Source organism: Mya arenaria, chromosome 16 (assembly GCF_026914265.1).
Source record: "Mya arenaria isolate MELC-2E11 chromosome 16, ASM2691426v1".
NCBI lineage: Eukaryota > Metazoa > Mollusca > Bivalvia > Myida > Myidae > Mya > Mya arenaria.
This window is the reverse complement of record NC_069137.1, coordinates 31,181,279-31,205,379: the sequence shown is the minus strand read 5'-3', so window position 1 is coordinate 31,205,379 and position 24,101 is coordinate 31,181,279. Positions and strand designations below refer to the sequence as shown.

General features: G+C 39.8%; 1 protein-coding gene across 14 annotated transcripts in view; it reads left to right on the top strand.

Moving 5' to 3' along the window:
• LOC128221913 (proteoglycan 4-like) overlaps nucleotides 1–23,048 on the top strand; it is a 52,383-nt gene extending 29,335 nt beyond the window's left edge. For 3 of the 14 annotated variants that reach the window (XM_052930582.1, XM_052930579.1, XM_052930593.1), the window contains 15 exons: nucleotides 268–546; nucleotides 978–1,040; nucleotides 1,281–1,295; nucleotides 3,646–3,720; nucleotides 7,685–7,798; nucleotides 14,825–14,842; nucleotides 15,097–15,186; nucleotides 15,402–15,518; nucleotides 16,095–16,157; nucleotides 16,567–16,626; nucleotides 19,193–19,213; nucleotides 20,039–20,083; nucleotides 20,781–20,882; nucleotides 22,010–22,024; nucleotides 22,720–23,048. In XM_052930582.1, the coding sequence (XP_052786542.1) occupies nucleotides 268–546; nucleotides 978–1,040; nucleotides 1,281–1,295; nucleotides 3,646–3,720; nucleotides 7,685–7,798; nucleotides 14,825–14,842; nucleotides 15,097–15,186; nucleotides 15,402–15,518; nucleotides 16,095–16,157; nucleotides 16,567–16,626; nucleotides 19,193–19,213; nucleotides 20,039–20,083; nucleotides 20,781–20,882; nucleotides 22,010–22,024; nucleotides 22,720–22,787 (1,145 nt within the window). In that variant the 3' untranslated portion in view covers nucleotides 22,788–23,048. The remainder of the gene's footprint in view (nucleotides 1–267; nucleotides 547–977; nucleotides 1,041–1,280; nucleotides 1,296–3,645; nucleotides 3,721–7,684; nucleotides 7,799–14,824; nucleotides 14,843–15,096; nucleotides 15,187–15,401; nucleotides 15,519–16,094; nucleotides 16,158–16,566; nucleotides 16,627–19,192; nucleotides 19,214–20,038; nucleotides 20,084–20,780; nucleotides 20,883–22,009; nucleotides 22,025–22,719) is intronic. The other 11 variants (XM_052930581.1, XM_052930580.1, XM_052930586.1 and 8 more) reach the window with 11 other exon arrangements.
• Nucleotides 23,049–24,101: the final 1,053 nt, after the last annotated feature.

Sequence of the window (24,101 nt, the reverse complement as noted above, 5' to 3'; positions counted from 1 at the left end):
AAAATCCTGACTCCTCCATCTGCGTTTAGGCATTCTTTGTACTTATCTCATGTCTGAAAATGCTAAAGGTGGCATAGAGGTGACATACCTGTTTTATATCGTTAGAAAGACTGACGTATCTCGTTTAATCGACTCATTAAAACAATTTAGTAACGCGTTTAACAGAATTGGCAAATCAGAATCGCATAAAAATACTATTTGATTAAATCGCGACAATGTAAACATGGCTGAGGCCTACCTTTCATAAGTTTCATACTGTACGATCAGGTTCCGGAAACCAGGGCCCTCCTCGTGAGGCTCGCCGCGGTCCGAGTAATCAGGTTCCTCCAGGGTCGGGCAGCTGGCAGCAGAGTCCCCCAGCCATGGACATGAGCGGACCCCCGCCATCCAGGGATAATATGCCGCCATGGGCTCGCAACGGCCAAGGGTCCATGCGGGGGCCCCAATCACAGGATATGGGAGGCCCCTACATGGGAATGGGAGGCCCGCCAAGAGGAATGGGAGGCTCGCCTAGAGGAATGGGAGGCCCACCAAGAGGCATGGGAGGTAGGCTGATTCACTGGTCCGGTTTTAATTTCTGCATATATTTACGCTTTAAGATCAAACTAAGTAGTTATGATTAAAGTCATTGTGTTCAAATGTGTCCAAGTCCCTTGTGAATATAACACCATCTATGGAAAGAAAGTTCCAGTTGTGTACTAAAAAGGTGACGTTTAACCACTGTGTTTTCGATGTGAGACACAGAGATGAAGTGACCACATCCGGTGTAGGGAGACGAACAGTGCGGTTGAAATGTAAGCTTAACACATTGTGTTCTGCCTGTTTTTGATCAGCTTCAAAGCCGCTATAAAGCCAACGCTTACTCTATCAAATCGGTATATGGCTAATAACATAGAGCAAACAAAACAGTTGTCCAAGTGCTGCTAGTTATCATTACATGATCCCCCTCCTGAAATTAACCTCCCGCGGTGTTTCAGGTCAGGGAGGCCCGCCCGGAGGTATGGATATGAACAACCCGCAGGTTGCAAGACTCATTAGAGGTAAGATACCAGTGCCACACATCGTACAACAATTCAACTTTTAGGGTTTATTCATTGTTTCGTATAAATCTGATTTCCTGTCGATCATTCAATTAGCATTGTTAGTTAAGAGTATCCGTTACATTTCATGTTTGGAAATGAAAGCTAGGCTTTCTCATAAAACTGGACTAAACACAATAATGACTAAATAGTATTCTATTCTTATTTTATACATTTATACGTGTGATGTATATATTAAAGTTGCTCGCCAGAAAAGTAAGTATGTGTGCTTGACAGGCGGTATATTGCGGCTGTAGAAAAAAGCCAATAACTCCTAGGTCCGGGCCCCGAGCAAATCCGAAATTGCACGTGGAATTCATCATTTGTTTTTGAATTTTTAAAGGCTGGGTTACACTATTTACATAATAAAGATATGGCATAGACAGAAGATCTGTCCTTAGAAAAGGTCAGACTAAAATTATATTCCAATTTTGCCGTGCTTATTATGGTATTAAAATCCATCTTACAACATTCTGGTAAATAACGGTATAGTAGAAGAATTTTGAATTCCATCTTCACCATAATTCAGCTTTAGTAAGTTCAAAGGAGTTAGCAGGGTTTTTCTAGTGCCGCACAGAGCACGGTGTTTGCGTGTACATAGCAACAGCCCGTCGTGTTTGTCACATATCCATGTGTGTCTTGTTCCAGATTGTGAAATGCCTGTCACATGTTCGTGTATGGCTTATAACAGACTATGTAGTGCGAATGAAATGTCTAACATGTCCACGTGTGTCCAGTCAAAGACAGTTTAGTGCGTGATGCATGTCCACGTGTGTCAAGTCACAGACCGTGTCGTGCGTGTGAAATTTCCACGTGTGTCCAGTCACAGACCGTGTCGTGAGTGTAACATGTCCACGTGTGTCCAGTCACAGACCGTGTCGTGAGTGTAACATGTCCACGTGTGTCCAGTCACAGACCGTGTCGTGCGTGTTACATGTTCACGTGTGTCCAGTCACAGACCGTGTCGTGAGTGTAAGATGTTCACGTGTGTCCAGTCACAGACCGTGTCGTGAGTGTTACGTGTCCACGTGTGTCTAGTCAAAGACCGTGTCGTGCGTGTATCATGTCCACGTGTATCCAGTCACAGACCGTGTCGTGAGTGTAACATGTCCACGTGTGTCCAGTCACAGACTGTGTCGTGAGTGTAACATGTCCACGTGTGTCCAGTCACAGACTGTGTCGTGAGTGTAACATGTCCACGTGTATCCAGTCACAGACTGTGTCGTTCTTGTAACATGTCCACGTGTGTCCAGTCACAGACCGTGTCGTGAGTGTAACATGTCCACGTGTGTCCAGTCACAGACCGTGTCGTGAGTGTAACATGTCGGGGGCAGTCACAGACCGTGTCGTGAGTGTGACATGTCCACGTGTGTCCAGTCACAGACCGTGTCGTGAGTGTGACATGTCCACGTGTGTCCAGTCACAGACCGTGTCGTGAGTGTGACATGTCCACGTGTGTCCAGTCACAGACCGTGTCGTGAGTGTGACATGTCCACGTGTGTCCAGTCACAGACCGTGTCGTGAGTGTGACATGTCCACGTGTGTCCAGTCACAGACCGTGTCGTGCGTGTTACATGTCCACGTGTGTCCAGTCACAGACCGTGTCGTGCGTGTGACATGTCCACGTGTGTCCAGTCACAGGTGTGTCCAGTCACAGACCGTGTCGTGAGTGTAACATGTCCACGTGTGTCCAGTCACAGACTGTGTCGTGAGTGTAACATGTCCACGTGTGTCCAGTCACAGACTGTGTCGTGAGTGTAACATGTCCACGTGTGTCCAGTCACAAACTGTGTCGTGAGTGTAACATGTCCACGTGTGTCCAGTCACAGACTGTGTCGTGAGTGTAACATGTCCACGTGTGTCCAGTCACAGACCGTGTCGTGAGTGTAACATGTCCACGTGTGTCCAGTCACAGACTGTGTCGTGAGTGTAACATGTCCACGTGTGTCCAGTCACATACTGTGTCGTTCTTGTAACATGTCCACGTGTATCCAGTCATATACTGTGTCGTGAGTGTAACATGTCCACGTGTATCCAGTCACATACTGTGTCGTGAGTGTAACATGTCCACGTGTATCCAGTCACATACTGTGTCGTTCTTGTAACATGTCCACGTGTATCCAGTCACATACTGTGTCGTTCGTGACGTCCTGCCAATGACTGTCTCCAACACATTCACTCTCTAACATATACTTGCACATATAGCTTTTAGCACATCTTTGAAAAGACAACCACCGCCTTCTCGCAGATGCCTGAAGACGTTGTGAATTTGTTTTTCTGTTCTTTTCTCGGGTTTGTTGTCGGCTTATAGAGAGTAACCTCATGTTTCTATTCGCTTTGCAGCTATATAGCCAATGCTAGTCTGTAGTCGGTGATGTTATTTGACATTGTGAAATTTCGGTTGAATGTGTTTCATTTTTATAAAATAATGAATCTCCAATGGATATAAAGTTAAACACACTCGCGCTTATAACGTTGAATTTATTTAAGTAGCATTCTTCAAACAAAACACACTTTCCACGAAACTGATTTTACCATACACTCACCGATAACTGTCTCCTGGCAGTGTTGAGCGCCGGCACGGGAGGCCAGAGCCGGAACCCTATCACAGGCGAGGCACCAGAGGCGCCGGAAGGAGGTGGTAACTATATATATGATATTTTTCCGCCATAAGCATGACTCCCTATCCCTCACATCCTGGGCTGGATGCGGTGACGTTACAGATGTGTAGGCAGTGGGTGGATTATTGGTGAACAATTTTCGGCTTACACTTATGCCTGATGGCCCTGTATTTAATAGTATAAAGTTTTACATAACAGTAATAAAATGGCCTGATGTCTCCTGAGCTGATGTACTAGTTTCATTATTATGTTGCGTACGGCGGGCCACATTCACGCAATGTTTTATTAGCCACGTCTAGTATGAAGGTTGTGTAAACACTTCAACGGTGTTGGCCGTGCATTATTAAATATATTCGATAGTTGGATACATGTATAGTTTCGTGTAAACACACAGACTCAAACGTTTGCTATCCCATATGGTTTCAGAATCGTTATAAATACAACATGCAAATAACCAAACAATAAGAAAAAATCTTTGTGTGGAGGACTATTATTAAATTTTCTTCTTTTTTTAACCGCAGCCTCTCCAAATCAGGCGAAAACCTGGGGCGCCGTATACCGTACCGTCCACTATTAGGGAAGCTGTTTGTATTCCACGCCGAAACGAAGGTTTCGGGAGGGGGATACTATTTTGGCATTTTGTTCGTCCGTCCGTTATTCCGTCCATCCATCATTCCGTCCGGTCGTTCGTCCGTCCGTCCGTCCGTCATATTTTTACTGTCTGGAACCATTTCGTGCAATGGTCATTATGGTGTTCAAACTTCGTCAGAATGTTCCCCTTCAGAAAATTCCGACCGCTTATAAATTTGGGTCACATGGAGTAAAACACAAAGTCACTAGTTCAAATCTTAGAAATATCTTTGGAACATACTAGATCAATTATATTAGGTCCATTATTCATAAAAGTTTAAATTATCAAAAAGTTTTGCTTAATGAACTATTATAATTATTACTTTGAACATTAAACATTCAAATTCATGGGAAACTTTTACAAATGCTTCTCTCTATAAACAACACTTTAAATTCAAATAATACCTAGCGACTTAAAACTCATACCCAACATTTATTAACAGTCCATATCTCTGCAGCCGTATTACATGTTAATATAGGAATATTTCACCAAGTTTACATTTCCATTCCATGAACTTTGCCTATTCGGGGGGGGGGGGGGGGATATAAAATCAACGAATTTGCTTGTTGAGAACTTTTTCGTTGCAAACATATATGGTGACGTCTATGGCGCACAGGAAACATAACTCTGGCTGCAGTATGTTCTGAGAAATTGCCCCTTGTTATTTTCATACATATGTTTTTGTATGGAGTTTGGTTTGAATACGTAATTGGTACGGTATACGGTGACCTAGATTTGAACAATTAAGTGGTGCGGTATACAATAATTAGTACCGTGTACGGTGGCCCAGGCCTGAGTAAAAGGCTGATGGTCCTTTGTTTGTTATACTTATTTGTTTGTTGGTGTTGTTTTTTTTCTTCTTATTTTTGGTTGTTCGCATTAAGAGGTTATCTTATTAACGAATGTATCATTATTTCGCCTTACGGATTATTTTTTCTTTGTCGTAATTAGACGAATTTGAATTTTGACACATAATGATAGATGCATTTTTTTGGAATTTACAGGTTATATTTTCTGACATTCTTAACAGTTTCAACAGTCTCCTTATTTTGCTTCATTGCGCTCGTTGATACGATGACCCCATGCTAAATAACAGGCCATGGGACGGCATTCCATATGCATGTGTTTGACTTATATCATATATACACAACAAAACTCCTATCTAGACTAGGACATCATGTCCTATGTCACAGAGATGCTATCATGTCCTGTGTCACAGAGATGCTACCATGTCCGATGTCACAGAGATGCTATCATGTCCTGTGTCACAGAGATGCTATCGTGTCCGATGTCACAGAAATGCTATCATGTCCTGTGTCACAGAGATGCTATCGTGTCCTATGTCACAGAGATGCTATCATGTCCTGTGTCACAGAGATGCATTCATGTCCGATGTAACAGAGATGCGTTCATGTCCGATTTCACAGAGATGCGTTCATGTCCGATGTCACAGAAATGCTATCATGTCCCGTGTCACAGAGATGCTACCATGTCCGATGTCACAGAGATGCTATCATGTCCTGTGTCACTGAGATGCTACCATGTCCTGTCTCACAGAGATGCTATCATGTCCTGTATCACAGAGATGCTATCATGTCCGATGTCACAGAGATGCTATCATGTCCGATGTCACAGAGTTGCTATCATGTCCTGTGTCACAGAGATGCGTTCATGTCCTGTGTCACAGAGATGTTATCATGTCCTGTGTCACAGAGATGCTATCATGTCCTGTGTCACAGAGATGCGTTCATGTCCTATGTCGCAGAGATGCTGCCATGTCCTGTGTCACAGAGATGCTATCATGTCCGATGTCACAGAGATGCTATTATGTCCGATGTCACAGAGATGCTATTATGTCCGATGTCACAGAGATGCTATCATGTCCGATGTCACAGAGATGCGTTCATGTCCGATGCCACAGAGATGCTGCCATGTCCTGTGTCACAGAGATGCTATCATGTCCTGTGTTACTGAGATGCTGCCATGTCCTGTGTCACAGAGATGCTATCATGTCCTGTGTTACTGAGATGCTATCATGTCCTGTGTCACTGAGATGCTATCATGTCCTGTGTTACTGAGATGCTATCATGTCCTGTGTCACAGAGATGCTATCATGTCCTGTGTCACAGAGATGCTATCATGTCCTGTGTTACTGAGATGCTACCATGTCCTGTGTCACAGAGATGCTATCATGTCCTGTGTTACTGAGATGCTATCATGTCCTGTGTTACTGAGATGCTACCATGTCCTGTGTCACAGAGATGCTATCATGTCCTGTGTTACTGAGATGCTATCATGTCCTGTGTTACTGAGATGCTATCATGTCCTGTGTCACTGAGATGCTATCATGTCCTGTGTTACTGAGATGCTATCATGTCCTGTGTTACTGAGATGCTACCATGTCCTGTGTCACAGAGATGCTATCATGTCCTGTGTCACAGAGATGCTATCATGTCCGATGTCACAGAGTTGCTATTATGTCCGATGTCACAGAGATGATATCATGTCCGATGTCACAGAGATGCTATCATATCCTGTGTCACAGAGATGCTATCATGTCCTGTGTCACATAGATGCTATCATGTCCTGTGTCTAAGTGCTATCATTTCACATTTTACAGAATCGTTTCGAAGTTATCTTCTGTTCTGTTTTTTATTTTGACAATTTCCTTTATTGCAGGTTCTTCGATGTTCTTTCTGTCTATTACATACATTACATACATTACATACATTTGAATGGTTGAGACGCTGAGATCATTTATACCCAATATTGAAGGGTCTAGTAAGAAGTTTTGTTAAGTGTATATAAGTAAACAAATTTATTTGCACATTCTCGTTTTATAAGGTTGAATATTATCCCATATAAACGTATGTTACCGGCGTACTCTCTTCTGACTGTCTGAGAATCTAACTTATATTGCATGTCATGAAATACCTAGTGTTTAGATTTAAATATGCATGTATAGGCCTTTATTGATTTCTAATTTGAATAGTAATTTCATATCCATAAAAACCTGTCAGCTATCCATTCCTAACCTTTTTATCTTAAAAGTAAACTTTTCGTGGAGCTTTCCTCGTTTATCTTATGTTGGTTTATCAGAAAAGTCTTAAAATATGCTTCTCGTTGTTGATATTATGATCGTTCCGATTTTCGTGTATACATTGGCTATATTCATTTTTTACCGTTTCTGTGTATGTTATGTTCACTTATACTCCTCCTTCCTTCAGAACTTTTAAACATCCCTTGCTTCTGCCGTTGTTGCATTGTTTTCTGCTGACAATGCACTGCCTTTAAACACCGCTCGCTGTTATCATTAGCTGTATATATTACCGGGTTTGTTTTCTCGTTAACTGCCGCGGCAGGTGGGATGAATCCGATGATGATGATGGCGCTTATGAACCAGGGCGGCGGCGGCGGCAGCGGTGCAGGAGCCATGGGCGGTATGGACCTTTCGGCGCTTCTAGGCGGTACGTACAACACACACTACTTAAATGGGATTTCTTTTTATTTTATTTAAAGCCAATATTAAACTCGATGTTTAAGTTATAAGTATGTTTTGGTTTGAATTAAAGCTTAACATATGTACACATGTTACTGGACGCAAGATTTGCACCAGTGCGACACCTTACAATGTCTGTTCACGTCTCCTTTTTCCGTACAACAATATAGTTTCTCCCTCTACCGTGCAACACTATAGTGTCTCCCTCTTCCGTACAACAATATTGTTTCTCCCTCTTCCGTACAACAATATAGTTTCTCCCTCTTCCGTACAACAATATAGTTTTTCCCTCTTCCGTAGAACAGTATTGTTTCTCCCTCTTCCGTACAACAATATAATTTCTCCCTCTTCCGTACAACAATATAGTTTCTCCCTCTTCCGTACAACAATATAGTTTCTCCCTCTTCCGTACAACAATATAGTTTCTCCCTCTTCCGTACAACAATATAGTTTCCCCCTCTTCCGTACAACAATATAGTTTCTCCCTCTTCCGTACAACAATATAGTTTCCCCCTCTTCCGTACAACAATATTGTTTCTCACTCTTCCGTACAACAATATAGTTTCTCCCTCTTCCGTACAACAATATAGTTTCCCCCTCTTCCGTACAACAATATTGTTTCTCACTCTTCCGTACAACAATATAATTTCTCCCTCTTCCGTACAACAATATAGTTTCCCCCTCTTCCGTACAACAATATTGTTTCTCACTCTTCCGTACAACAATATAGTTTCTCCCTCTTCCGTACAACAATATAGTTTCCCCCTCTTCCGTACAACAATATAGTTTCTCCCTCTTCCGTACAACAATATAGTTTCTCCCTCTTCCGTACAACAATATAGTTTCCCCCTCTTCCGTACAACAATATTGTTTCTCACTCTTCCGTACAACAATATAATTTCTCCCTCTTCCGTACAACAATATAGTTTCCCCCTCTTCCGTACAACAATATTGTTTCTCACTCTTCCGTACAACAATATAGTTTCTCCCTCTTCCGTACAACAATATAGTTTCCCCCTCTTCCGTACAACAATATAGTTTCTCCCTCTTCCGTACAACAATATTGTTTCTCACTCTTCCGTACAACAATATAGTTTCTCACTCTTCCGTACAACAATACAGTTTCTCCCTCTTCCGTACATCAATATAGTTTTTCTGTCTTCCGTACCACGATATAGTTTCTTCCTCTTCCGTACAACAATATAGTTTCTCCCTCTTCTATACAACAATTTAGTTTCTCCCTCTTCCGTACAACAATATAGTTTCTCCCTCTTCCGTACAACACTATAGTTTTTCTGTCTTTCGTACAACACTATAGTTTCTTTCTCTTCCGTACAACAATATAGTTTCTCCCTCTTCCGTACAACAATATAGTTTCTCCCTCTTCTATACAACAATATAGTTTCTCCCTCTTCTGTACAACGATATAGTTTCTCCCTCTTCCGTACAACAATATAGTTTCTCCCTCTTCCGTACAACAATATAGTTTCTCCCTCTTCCGTACAACAATATAGTTTCTCCCTCTTCTATACAACAATATAGTTTCTCCCTCTTCTGTACAACGATATAGTTTCTCCCTCTTCCGTACAACAATATAGTTTCTCCCTCTTCTATACAACAATATAGTTTCTCCCTCTTCTGTACAACGATATAGTTTCTCCCTCTTCCGTACAACAATATAGTTTCTCCCTCTTCCGTACAACAATATAGTTTCTCCCTCTTCTATACAACAATATAGTTTCTCCCTCTTCTGTACAACGATATAGTTTCTCCCTCTTCCGTACAACACTATAGTTTTTCTGTCTTCCGTACAACAATATATTTCTCACACTTCCGTACAACGATATAGTTTCCCCCTCTTCCGTACAACAATATTGTTTCTCCCTCTTCTATACAACAATATAGTTTCTCCCTCTTCCGTACAACAATATAGTTTCTCCCTCTTCCGTACAACAATATAGTTTCTCACTCTTCCGTACAACAATACAGTTTCTCCCTCTTCCGTACAACAATATTGTTTCTCCCTCTTCCGTACAACAATATTGTTTCTCACTCTTCCGTACAACAATATAGTTTCTCCCTCTTCCGTACAACAATACAGTTTCTCCCTCTTCCGTACAACAATATAGTTTCCCCCTCTTCCGTACAACAATATAGTTTCTCCCTCTTCCGTACAACAATACAGTTTCTCCCTCTTCTATACAACAATATTGTTTCTCACTCTTCCGTACAACAATATAGTTTCTCCCTCTTCCGTACAACAATATTGTTTCTCACTCTTCCGTACAACAATATAGTTTCTCCCTCTTCTATACAACAATATTGTTTCTCCCTCTTCTATACAACAATATAGTTTCTCCCTCTTCCGTACAACAATATAGTTTCTCACTCTTCCGTACAACAATACAGTTTCTCCCTCTTCCGTACAACAATATAGTTTCTCCCTCTTCTGTACAACAATATTGTTTCTCACTCTTCCGTACAACAATATAGTTTCTCACTCTTCCGTACAACAATACAGTTTCTCCCTCTTCCGTACAACAATATAGTTTCTCCCTCTTCTGTACAACAATATAGTTTCTCACTCTTCCGTACAACAATATTGTTTCTCACTCTTCCGTACAACGATATAGTTTCTCCCTCTTCTGTACAACAATATAGTTTCCCCCTCTTCCGTACAACAATATAGTTTCTCCCTCTTCCGTACAACAATATTGTTTCTCACTCTTCCGTACAACAATATAGTTTCTCACTCTTCCGTACAACAATACAGTTTCTCCCTCTTCCGTACATCAATATAGTTTTTCTGTCTTCCGTACAACGATATAGTTTCTCCCTCTTCCGTACAACAATATAGTTCTTCTGTCTTCCGTACAACAATATAGTTTCTCCCTCTTCCGTACAACACTATAGTTTTTCTGTCTTTCGTACAACACTATAGTTTCTTTCTCTTCCGTACAACAATATAGTTTCTCCCTCTTCCGTACAACAATATAGTTTCTCCCTCTTCTATACAACAATATAGTTTCTCCCTCTTCTGTACAACGATATAGTTTCTCCCTCTTCCGTACAACAATATAGTTTCTTTCTCTTCCGTACAACAATATAGTTTCTCCCTCTTCTGTACAACAATATAGTTTCTCCCTCTTCTATACAACGATATAGTTTCTCCCTCTTCCGTACAACAATATAGTTTCTCCCTCTTCCGTACAACAATATAGTTTCTCCCTCTTCTATACAACAATATAGTTTCTCCCTCTTCTGTACAACGATATAGTTTCTCCCTCTTCTATACAACAATATAGTTTCTCCCTCTTCTATACAACAATATAGTTTCTCCCTCTTCTATACAACAATATAGTTTCTCCCTCTTCCGTACAACAATATAGTTTCTCCCTCTTCCGTACAACAATATAGTTTCTCCCTCTTCTATACAACAATATTGTTTCTCCCTCTTCTGTACAACGATATAGTTTCTCCCTCTTCCGTACAACACTATAGTTTCTTTCTCTTCCGTACAACAATATAGTCTCTCCCTCTTCCGTACAACAATATCGTTTCTCCCTCTTCTATACAACAATATAGTTTCTCCCTCTTCTGTACAACGATATAGTTTCTCCCTCTTCCGTACAACAATATAGTTTCTCCCTCTTCTATACAACAATTTAGTTTCTCCCTCTTCTGTACAACGATATAGTTTCTCCCTCTTCCGTACAACAATATAGTTTCTCCCTCTTCTATACAACAATTTAGTTTCTCCCTCTTCTGTACAACGATATAGTTTCTCCCTCTTCCGTACAACAATATAGTTTCTTTCTCTTCCGTACAACAATATAGTTTCTCCCTCTTCTGTACAACAATATAGTTTCTCCCTCTTCTATACAACGATATAGTTTCTCCCTCTTCCGTACAACAATATAGTTTCTCCCTCTTCCGTACAACAATATAGTTTCTCCCTCTTCTATACAACAATATAGTTTCTCCCTCTTCTGTACAACGATATAGTTTCTCCCTCTTCTATACAACACTATAGTTTCTCCCTCTTCTATACAACAATATAGTTTCTCCCTCTTCCGTACAACAATATAGTTTCTCCCTCTTCCGTACAACAATATAGTTTCTCCCTCTTCCGTACAACAATATAGTTTCTCCCTCTTCTATACAACAATATTGTTTCTCCCTCTTCTGTACAACGATATAGTTTCTCCCTCTTCCGTACAACAATATAGTTTCTCCCTCTTCTATACAATAATATTGTTTCTCCCTCTTCTGTACAACAATATAGTTTCTCCCTCTTCCGTACAACAATATAGTTTCTCCCTCTTCTGTACAACAATATAGTTTCTCCCTCTTCCGTACAACAATATAGTTTCTCCCTCTTCCGTACAACGATATAGTTTCTCCCTCTTCTATACAACAATATTGTTTCTCCCTCTTCTGTACAACGATATAGTTTCTCCCTCTTCCGTACAACAATATAGTTTCTCCCTCTTCCGTACAACAATATAGTTTCTCCCTCTTCCGTACAACAATATAGTTTCTCCCTCTTCTATACAACAATATTGTTTCTCCCTCTTCCGTACAACAATATAGTTTCTCCCTCTTCCGTACAACAATATAGTTTCTCCCTCTTCCGTACAACAATATAGTTTCTCCCTCTTCTATACAACAATATAGTTTCTCCCTCTTCTGTACAACGATATAGTTTCTCCCTCTTCCGTACATCAATATAGTTTCTCCCTCTTCCGTACAACAATATAGTTTCTTTCTCTTCCGTACAACAATATAGTTTCTCCCTCTTCTATACAACAATATAGTTTCATTCTCTTCCGTACAACAATATAGTTTCTCCCTCTTCTATACAACAATATAGTTTCTTTCTCTTCCGTACAACAATATAGTTTCTCCCTCTTCTATACAACAATATTGTTTCTCCCTCTTCCGTACAACAATATAGTTTCCCCCTCTTCCGTACAACAATATAGTTTCTCCCTCTTCTATACAACAATATAGTTTCCCCCTCTTCTGTAGAACAGTATAGTTTCTCACTCTTCTATACAACAATATTGTTTCTCCCTCTTCCGTACAACAATATTGTTTATCCCTCTTCCGTACAACAATATAGTTTCTCCCTCTTCCGTACAACAATTTAGTTTCTCCCTCTTCTATACAACAATATAGTTTCTTTCTCTTCCGTACAACAATATAGTTTCTCCCTCTTCTATACAACAATATTGTTTCTCCCTCTTCCGTACAACAATATAGTTTCTTTCTCTTCCGTACAACAATATAGTTTCTCCCTCTTCTATACAACAATATAGTTTCTCCCTCTTCTATACAACAATATAGTTTCTTTCTCTTCCGTACAACAATATAGTTTCTCCCTCTTCTATACAACAATATAGTTTCTTTCTCTTCCGTACAACAATATAGTTTCTCCCTCTTCTATACAACAATATAGTTTCTTTCTCTTCCGTACAACGATATAGTTTCTCCCTCTTCCGTACAACAATATAGTTTCTCCCTCTTCTGTACAACGATATAGTTTCTCCCTCTTCTGTACAACAATATAGTTTCTCCCTCTTCTATACAACAATATAGTTTCTCCCTCTTCTATACAACAATATAGTTTCTCCCTCTTCCGTACAACAATATAGTTTCTCCCTCTTCCGTACAACAATATAGTTTCTCCCTCTTCCGTACAACAATATAGTTTCTCCCTCTTCTGTACAACGATATAGTTTCTCCCTCTTCTATACAACAATATTGTTTCTCCCTCTTCTGTACAACGATATAGTTTCTCCCTCTTCCGTACAACAATATAGTTTCTCCCTCTTCTGTACAACGATATAGTTTCTCCCTCTTCTGTACAACAATATAGTTTCTCCCTCTTCTATACAACAATATAGTTTCTCCCTCTTCTATACAACAATATAGTTTCTCCCTCTTCCGTACAACAATATAGTTTCTCCCTCTTCCTTACAACAATATAGTTTCTCCCTCTTCTGTACAACGATATAGTTTCTCCCTCTTCTATACAACAATATTGTTTCTCCCTCTTCTGTACAACGATATAGTTTCTCCCTCTTCCGTACAACAATATAGTTTATCTGTCTTCTGTACAACAGCTTAGTTTCTCACTCTTCCGTACATCAATATAGATTCTCCCTCTTCCGTACAACAGTCCAACAGTATAATTTCTCACACTTCCGTACAACAATATAGTTTCCCCCTCTTCCGTACAACAATATTGTTTCTCCCTCTTCCGTACAACAATATAGTTTCTCCCTCTTCCGTACAACAATATAGTTTCTCCCTCTTCCGTACAACAATATTGTTTCTCCCTCTTCCGTACAACAATATTGTTTCTCCCTCTTCCGTACAACAATATTGTTTCTCCCTCTTCCGTACAACAATATTGTTTCCCCCTCTTCCGTACAACAATATAGTTTCCCCCTCTTCCGTACAACAATATAGTTTCTCCCTCTTCCGTACAACAATATAGTTTCTCCCTCTTCCGTACAACAATATAGTTTCCCCCTCTTCCGTACAACAATATAGTTTCTCCCTCTTCCGTACAACAATATAGTTTCCCCCTCTTCCGTACAACAATATAGTTTCCCCCTCTTCCGTACAACAATATAGTTTCCCCCTCTTCCGTACAACAATATAGTTTCTCCCTCTTCCGTACAACAATATAGTTTCCCCCTCTTCCGTACAACAATATAGTTTCTCCCTCTTCCGTACAACAGTATAGTTTCTCCCTCTTCCGTACAACAATATAGTTTCTCCCACTTCCATACAACAATATAGTTTCTCACACTTCCGTACAACAATATAGTTTCTCCCTCTTCCGTACATCAATATTGTTTCTCCCTCTTCCGTACAACAATATAGTTTCTCCCTCTTCCGTACAACAATATAGTTTCTCCCTCTTCTATACAACACACCAGTATAGTTGCTCTGTTTGTCTAATACACTGTTGTCTTTTCAGGAAGTGGTGGCTCCAACCGTAAGTAACATTATATATAACCATGTAGATCAATAGCGTCTCATGAAGTTGCACTTTTCAAGTATATATAGTCATTATAGATCTACTTCTCATAACTGTTTTAAACGTTTAAGACAATGACTACCACTATTGGACGCCATTTTTGCCCATCATTAATAATAATTTAAGGTATGGATTTAAAAAAACAAGTAACAAAAATAACATGTGTCATGTAATGGTTAGGCGCAATCCGTGATATGTTGCCATGGTTACAGCGATGGCGAGTCTGATGGGAGGAGGAATGCCTGGTATGGGCGGTATGGGCGGTCTAGGAGCTCTCATGGGAAACATGGGCGGCAGTTCAGGTACGCTTTCGTCATCTCACCTTAGCCAGTCAATAACTAGATGCCAGATGTGTCATGCCATTATGTGTGATGTCAGTACACTCTAAGCAAATATGAATACTCAAAACAGAATCCTTAATATGACGTCACGTCTATAGAGATATTTTGTTAAATATTAATATTATTTTTTGGTGTTCTTAATTGTTGTTTCTATTCCAACTATGGCGTTCGTGCAGGTGAGGGTGGCGCTATGGGCGGTATGGGTGGTATGGGGGCCATGGCGGGGCTTATGGGGCTAATGGGTGGTCAGGGCAATAGCGCATCGGCGGGCGAGACGCCATCCGGTGGATCAGGTAATACCAGCTTCTTCAGGAATACCAACAAAACCGGCAACTATATTGTATTAACACTGCAACCGCAACGATATTGATGTCGTAATTACATTTTCTTGAATTAAGTTTAAACGTTAGTCATTAACGTGTTGTCGGCTGTATGGATTGGCGTATGGACTTTTATAGCGAGGGTGAGAAACGCTTCCTGTATAAAGTGTACACGTGTAAGTGTAAGTGTAAGTGTAGCTATCCGCGCTGGTAAAAGTTTTAGTTTATTATGAAATTTTACATTCCACTCACTGACACTCTCAAAAATACTTTTCTCAAGGTAAACACCATATTATTACATGTGATTAAGAGTACACGTTCAAAAACTGTTTCACAACCTCCCTTTGATGTAGTGTTTCGCGTTTGCGATTAAAATGTCGTAATTATAATAATAATTATTATTATTATTATTATTATTATTATTATTATTATTATTATTATTATTATTATTATTATTATTATGTACGAGTAAGTAATCATAATGTATTTAAATATAGTTAAGCGAAAAGCTCCTCCCTGATGCCCCTCAATGTTATACCCCTGTTTCAGGAGCCAACCCAATGGCGATGTTGCAGGCTCTACAGGCGGCCAATGGAGGATCTAGCGGAGGAGGTATGTTATCTTCAGTTTTCCCTCGTTATCTTCGGCCTTCTTCTCGGGTTCAGTGGTAATGACTAAGTGTCGCATCCTGTCGGTTGATTTGTGTGCTGTTTTCTTTCATTTTGTAAGTCGGTTTGTTATGCATATGGTTCTTATAGTATGCATGATATCTGCTTTATGTATGGCCTAATTAGCCATTATTGTAGTATGCTTTCTGATAGGGGCGGTGTCCGCAGAAAATAAAGGTACCTTTGTTTACAGACATTGACAGAGGTTCAAGTTGTTGCACATCTCATACACGTGCTTGTATCTTGAACAAGAAACAATGATACGGCCGGTGTGGTGCTGGTGTGTGTATATTATTGTATGATAATCACCCTGGCTGTGGTATGGACGCTATACCAGCATGTTGACATTTAAGGTAACCCCTTAGCCGCTCTCCAGGCCCTGCAGGGAGGAGGATCCATGACCGCGCCCTCGGGTATGTTTTCTATTCAACGTACAGTTGTTCTCGTAGGCCTCGGTAGTCTTCGGTAACCTCCAAGCTTACGTTCGCGTTTGTCTGAGAGATCGAAACATTATTACTGTGCACAATTGAATAGCATTATGATTACTTACAAGACAATTGCCAGATTTAAGAGTATGCATGCTTTCGCGCTTAAATATTTTAGCAATAATTGCAAAATGTGGTTTATGCTAAACAGGATTGCATTTGTAACAATGACCCTTGGAAGGACAGTATATAGGCTCTCCTTTGAACTGAAAGCAATGAGAGTATGTAGCTTAACGCTATTTGAAGGGTCGCGGCTGGCTTAGTTGCATACATAAATTATGTCACATAACGTAATTAAATGAATGAGACATTCAACACATTTAATTATCCTTACATCTCATTTGCTGTATGAGATATATCCGGATTGGGTGTGCCGTACATGTGTATATAGTAATGACGCCTAAAGCCTGCCATCAGCTGGATGTGCGTATTTCCTTTTTATCAACCATGAACTTGTCATATTCAAAAGCTTTGAAGGTCTTGTTATGATATAATTAATGCAATGTTTATTTATAAGTGAATAGCACTTTAATAGTTGTTGATGGCAATGTATGTTATTTGAAGAGCTATAATGAGCAACATTCTATTGAATTGCCAACATTTTCATCGCCACACGACTTGAAAGTGTTTCACATGATATAATTCTTTGCCATGATGGCTCTATCAATTCACATATCAATCTAAATTTACATCTATAGTGAATAGTAGTGTATTGTATCACTCAATTGTCGATATTAAAGAGATTTAAGGGCGCCTTAATTAATGTATAGAATCTGATTGTTCAGAATGTACATTTCAAGTATGCATTTGGTATTTTTAGATATATTTTTTTGGTGAAACGTGCAGAACAATTCTCATTTTGACATGTTTATCACGCACATGTTTATCACGTACATGTAAAATAAAGTAAGCGAGGTTTTGTCAGCGCGTTAAATTAGAAAGAAATAAACCCGTCCTCGAGCCGTCAACTGTCCAACTTTCCGACAGCGTCAGATACGCGGAGCTCAACTAACAATGTTACAACGTATCACGTTTTACGTTCAATTTCGTTGACATTAAATTATTTAGTTTTTTTTGCATATTTATTATTAATAAATTGCAGCTGGTTTAAACTGGCTTTACAGCGCGATACGGAAAAGTGACTGTATAATATAAACAGAGCTGGAGGAATGTCCTCTGTAGCTGAAATAAAAGAAGGTTAATTAAGAAATAACATTCCGTTGTGATTAGTCTGATTGAGTTACTAGAATAGTTGAAGCCATTACGTATACATGCGGTCAATTTGACGTTACATTTACGTTGTTTTAACGTACACCTACATAAGACATTACCAGTTATTGTAATATCATTTTATTGCCAAAATATAAGTGAAGCTGTCTCCCTCGGCAATGGAGTATCGGAAGACAAGACAGGTTGACGTGTTGCTGACATAGGCTGATCAAAGTGTTTGATGGTTTCACGGTTCAGTGACTACGGCGGTTTTTCACGTACTGTTAAGAGAATAAATCCACAGCCATAGCGCAGTTCTTATTGGTGGAATTAACATTCATGTATGACTTAGAATTGAAAAATAAATTTCAATAGCGATATCAAAAGGAAGTTAAAAAAGAAGAATATAAAATATTTTCGAAATCCGAAAAAAGACAATATTCAGCCATGCAATATTTAAGAAGAGTGATTGTTATCTCGTGTATTTGTCTGGGCCTGACAAATAGCCAGACAAGCGGTCAAACAAGCGGTCAAACAAACTGGATGGAACTTCTGAGTAAGTGCTTTCATTATACTACTGCACGATGTTAGCCAAAGCTTTTTATTGGAACCGTCTAAGACTCACTACAATTGCTATGGAGAATGGAGCATTTCAGTGTATTAATAAATGCATTTATTTCTATACAGTATATATGATTGTTTACATTCATGAAAAAACTTATTTTACGGGAAGATAGCAAGCATAAGAGCGAAACAAGAAGCTTTCAAAAAGCTGGAATTGCGAACATGTATGATGAGGGCCCGGTACCACCATATTGACAAACCATTTCCGATACAGATATATGACTTAACGCATCCGTGTTTTCGTATTTGTGCGAACATTTGTCGTTTAAAGACTTAGAAATACTCGCGCGAATGTTGGACACTTGACCGGCGATTCCATAACGCGGACGGGGTTATCGACATGTATTTTGGTTCAACAACGGTATAAATGGTACGAGTACAATCTATTTGTGACGATTCCTCGTTTTCTGAATATTGCTTAACGGAGAAATGTGTTCTGGCACGAGGCTACGCATGCTCGCCTTCATCACCAAGAGGTGGATGCCCCAAAACGTCTGCGCACCAAACTACTTAGTTGTTTGAAATTTGTTTTCTGGCAAATATTTAAAACAATCTGAATCAGAGTAATGAATGACAATTCAAATTTGATACTTTTTTCGTTTTAATTTTGTGTATTTTTACGTCATAAGTTTTTAATGTTGTTATTTTGTTTTATTTTCAGAGGGCGGATTAAATAGTCAGAGTAAGTTTACTTCACTTGTGTACGTACAGGACCTCGGATTGATTAAGACTGCACATTACTGAGCGATAAATGTCGTTTGATTTATTCATTTAGTGCTTTTTAGAACCAATTTAGCTCTTCGAACTTTACATTTTATATGATGAATTATTTACTTTAAAACTAAAACGTATACTAATTACCTAAGCTTAAAATCTAGAAGAAAATAATTAAGTGTTGTGGTAAATAGCACAGTTACTTGGTATTTGGACTGCATTTTTTGGCCAGTCGAGCGATTGGTCCCTAGGGTGATCTCTTGGATTGAGAATCATAAAAAAATGTGTTTTAGTACTCTACGATACACATAATAAACATATTATCAACTTTTTGTCGTTTATTTTTACATATTAAATATTATACAATTCCATACAATCTTTATCATTCACAAGTTATGAAGGTTAGCAGATTTCGGGTTGAGACATATGTGTGGAAACGAGCTCAGATCTACAAGAATTTTTCGATAAAACTATACGTCGCATGCATGTTCAGAAGGAAGTTATCTCCAAGATGCAATCGCTCAACAAGCACAAACTAGTAGTGTGTCTGGCCAAAAAATGCAGTCCAAATACCAAGTAACTGTGGTAAATAGTTGCATTGTTTGCACAGCTGATTACATGCCGTAGATGGATGTAACGCATGTCAAGAATGACACTTGCTGTCGAGGTTTACGCGTAAAAACATTAGTCCACAAAACCTGCATTTTAAATGTTCTTCAGCTCGTTTACCTAGACCAATCCTATAAGCATATTAGTCTTGTAGTTGACATTAACATATTTTCTCCCTTTCTAGTGATTGCAGCGTTAATGGGCAACGGTTCTGGAGGAGGAAGTTCAGGTGCGTGAACAAGCGCTCTCTGTGACGTCATTTGTTGCATTAATATTTTGTTTTAATGGCACAATAGAGCTCTATCACATTTGACAAAAACCCGACTGTGTTCACCATGTAATAGTTAGATGACACGAAGTAAAATCTTCATTACGAAATCACTTCAGGTCACCTAATTGACTTAGAATACAACCTCATTTGCTGATTAGCTTGCACATGTGAAACGGCTCGTGTGCGTATATCGGGTGAGTCGCAGTAGGCAGACCTTTTAACAGTTAATGATTAAGCCTTGTACTCTGCTGATGATTACCCCACTGCAAAATTTTGTATTGGCTGAAAATGTAGGTTGTATTCTAAATCACTGGCATTCACAGTACAAACAATAATTAGTCGAACTTGTTCTTAATAATATGTTATATACATGTATATGGAGTGCTTAAGATGTAGTGATGGTATGTCTCATTCAATGGTGTGGATGCTCATTGTCTTCTGTGTGCTGTAAGCTATGTATTTTACTTATGAGATCCATCATTGCGAACATTGCTATCCTACTCTAATATGCTTGCATTGTTAACGCGCACTACTCGACTATTTTAATATTCCAATATGCATTTATTTTGCACGCTTCAAGCCGCATGCCAATTAAATTAAATTGTTTAAACCCTTTATTTAATCACGCCGTTTTATCCTCTCTATGGCAACCTAGGTGGACTAGGTGCGCTGGGCGCAATGCTAGGCAACAGAAGCGGAAGCGGGGGCGGGCTGCCCCCGGGTCTGGCGGCAGCCATGATGAACCCAGATGGTCCAGGTACGGCCGCTCGCCGCTCTTTGCTTATTGATATACGACCAAACACCACACATTTAGGGTTATTAATAAATTAAGTCAGATTTTGTTGAAATATATTGGTATATACCGTGAGCCTTACTATTGGTATATACCGTGAGCATAACTATTGGTATATACCGTGAGCCTTACTATTGGTATATACCGTGAGCCTTACTATTGGTATATACCGTGAGCCTCACTATTGGTATATACCGTGAGCCTCACTATTGGTAGCCTCACTATTGGTATATACCGTGAGCCTTACTATTGGTATATACCGTGAGCCTCACTATTGGTATATACCGTGAGCCTTACTATTGGTATATACCGTGAGCCTCACTATTGGTATATACCGTGAGCCTTACTTTTGGTATATACCGTGAGCCTCACTATTGGTATATACCGTGAGCCTTACTTTTGGTATATACCGTGAGCCTTACTATTGGTATATACCGTGAGCCTCACTATTGGTATATACCGTGAGCCTCACTATTGGTATATACCGTGAGCCTCACTTTTGGTATATACCGTGAGCCTCACTATTGGTATATACCGTGAGCCTTACTATTGGTATATACCGTGAGCCTTACTTTTGGTATATACCGTGAGCCTCACTATTGGTATATACCGTGAGCCTTTACAATCGATCATCGATTTTGATTAACGTCACAGTCTTGCTTAAAAATAATTTACTATAAGTGTGGGAATGCATATAATCGGATGTTTGTGCATATCTATGTGCCGGACCTACCTTTGTTTAGTGGTGTTTGACCGTCTTATACCTTTTTGAGCAGGCAAAACTTGTGATGTGTAACCATTATATGCATTGTGTTCACTTGCACCTGACGACATAATTATTTACCATGTATACGCTACCTAAAACTGCGCTCACCAATGGCACTAATGCACCAGTCAATTGTTACCATGTTGGCCCCATCTTTAAAAATCTATACGCATTTGGTGAACACAATGCTAGTTGCATCAAGCTGCTAAAGCGATTGAATACTTATTAATTTCCTCTTGTTATTATATAGTGTTTCGTAGTGTGAGATTTATGGCGCGGTGTAATCAGAATGATGTTTGTTATTAATTTGTGTATGTTGTTTCAGACTTTTTGACTTCAGGTAGGTTGAAGCGAACTTTACTATTCTCAATATGCCAACACGCTATGCATCCCTGCAGTGTATACATGTACACGCTATGCATCCCTGTTTAACATGCGGTTAATGGGCTCATACGCATCACATCCTGCAACATGCAAACATGCCTCGTAGAAGCAGTGTTGTTATTGACAGCTTAGATATTTACGACATATTTATCGAAGATGAAATGTATTGTTGATTCCATGAGCACAATCCTAGTAAATGAGTAAGCATTAAGTTTGCAATAAATGAAGGTGTCGCCATTCTTTACCTGACTGATTTACAATGTGTACAATGCTTAAATAAGAATTTATGCACGCTATAAAACGCTTAAAAAGAACAAAAATGTACAAAGGACCACCGCGCTGCTTTTCTTGATCACACTTTATCACTCGCGATCATATAAACATTTTGATGCAGTCTTCATCATTCATGTTTTCTTGTCTTTCGAAAACAACAAGTAACGTTCCCCTATAATGGGTAGTTTTAAGTTATAACTAGAAATGAGTTAATTTTTAGGTAGTTTTGCATGCATGTTGCCAGAATACACACGGTCTATTCTATTACACGATACATTTTCATAATACGAGAAATTATCTATTTCTATACAGGACTGGTCTATTCACCAACACAAGTATTTTAACCATAGTAACGGGCATACTCGATTGCATTTGCAGGGCCGTTCGGTTCGTTTGGCGGGCTCTCGGGGATGATGGGAGGGTTTCCCGGGATGACGCAGGCCTAGTGTGACATTACCTACCGCCTCGCATCCTACTGACATTGTGAAGGTCACACACGGAGTTTTCACAGAAGTGGCTCTGAGTGTTACAGTTTCATGTTATAGTGAAATCGAACTGTGATTGTGTGCAAATTACTTAAGCCGACATTTTATTAACTCCAGTAAGCAGAAGCTAAGCACACCCGCCACTGAAGCGTGTATATAAAATAATTCTGTTTCTGTAATTATTATCCGCTATTCACAATAAAGATTTTAAACCGCTCAAAATGGTGTTGTTGTAGTAAATCTCGCATGTTTCAAAGCCGTCAAAATGACGCATTGGCTAATCTAAAATGCATTTTTATGTATTTGATTATATAGATGTATCTACTTGACAGTTGTGTAGTCATCCAAGCTCGTCCTCTCAAAACATGAACCTCCTGCATGCGTCCTCGAATGCCATCTTAACACGCGTGCACGCTAAACCATACGTCGCCTGCATGCACCCTTACTGTGTATTTTTCTCATGTTTTTCTTCCATTCACATGTATGTCATTCCAATAACTCTTTGTAACACAGTTCTAAATCAGTTTTGAATAACATATTCTAGAACACATGTAAGTAAAACTCAGTTTCGCTTTAACTTGGATAGAATTTATATTACAATTCATGTTTACCATTCATTCAGCCTGTTTCAAAAGCATGCGTTCACCATCACTAGTCAACAAACATTTACTCATAGATCTGTAGTTGCTAGTTGTGTCATTTCTAGGCAACCCCGCATTGAGTCGCGCTCTACTGGATGCGGCCGGGGGTCCGGGTCAGGCCCAGGGTCTAGCACAGTTGTTTAGCCAGCTTGGTCAGACTGGCCGCCTACAACAGGCTGGTAATAACCAACAGAAAACTGGCTTTGAACTAGGCGCTAGCGTGCCTGTTGGTGACGCGGTACAGATACGCCCGGATCAACAGAACCGGAACGACCAACGCCAAGTTCAGGACCAACGACGACGTCAGAAGGAGGTTGTGCGACTTCAACAGGAAGAGCAGCGACGTCAGCGGGAGCAGCAACAGCGACAGAGGGAGGAGCAGCTTAGACGGCAGCAGGAGGCCGCCAAAACCGCAAAACCAGTCCGTGAGTAAACGTATCTTATCTTTACCACTGAACACTTACAGTATATACATATTATAAATTTATCGAAAATTCAAATCGTAAGATTGACAAGTGCTACAACTGTTCTAACCGGCTCGTAATTGATACCTTCCATGTTTTCCCCTAGCTGTGAATCCACCTACCCGGTCTCCAGGTGCTAACAGTGTTCCATCGCCCAAAAGACAACAACC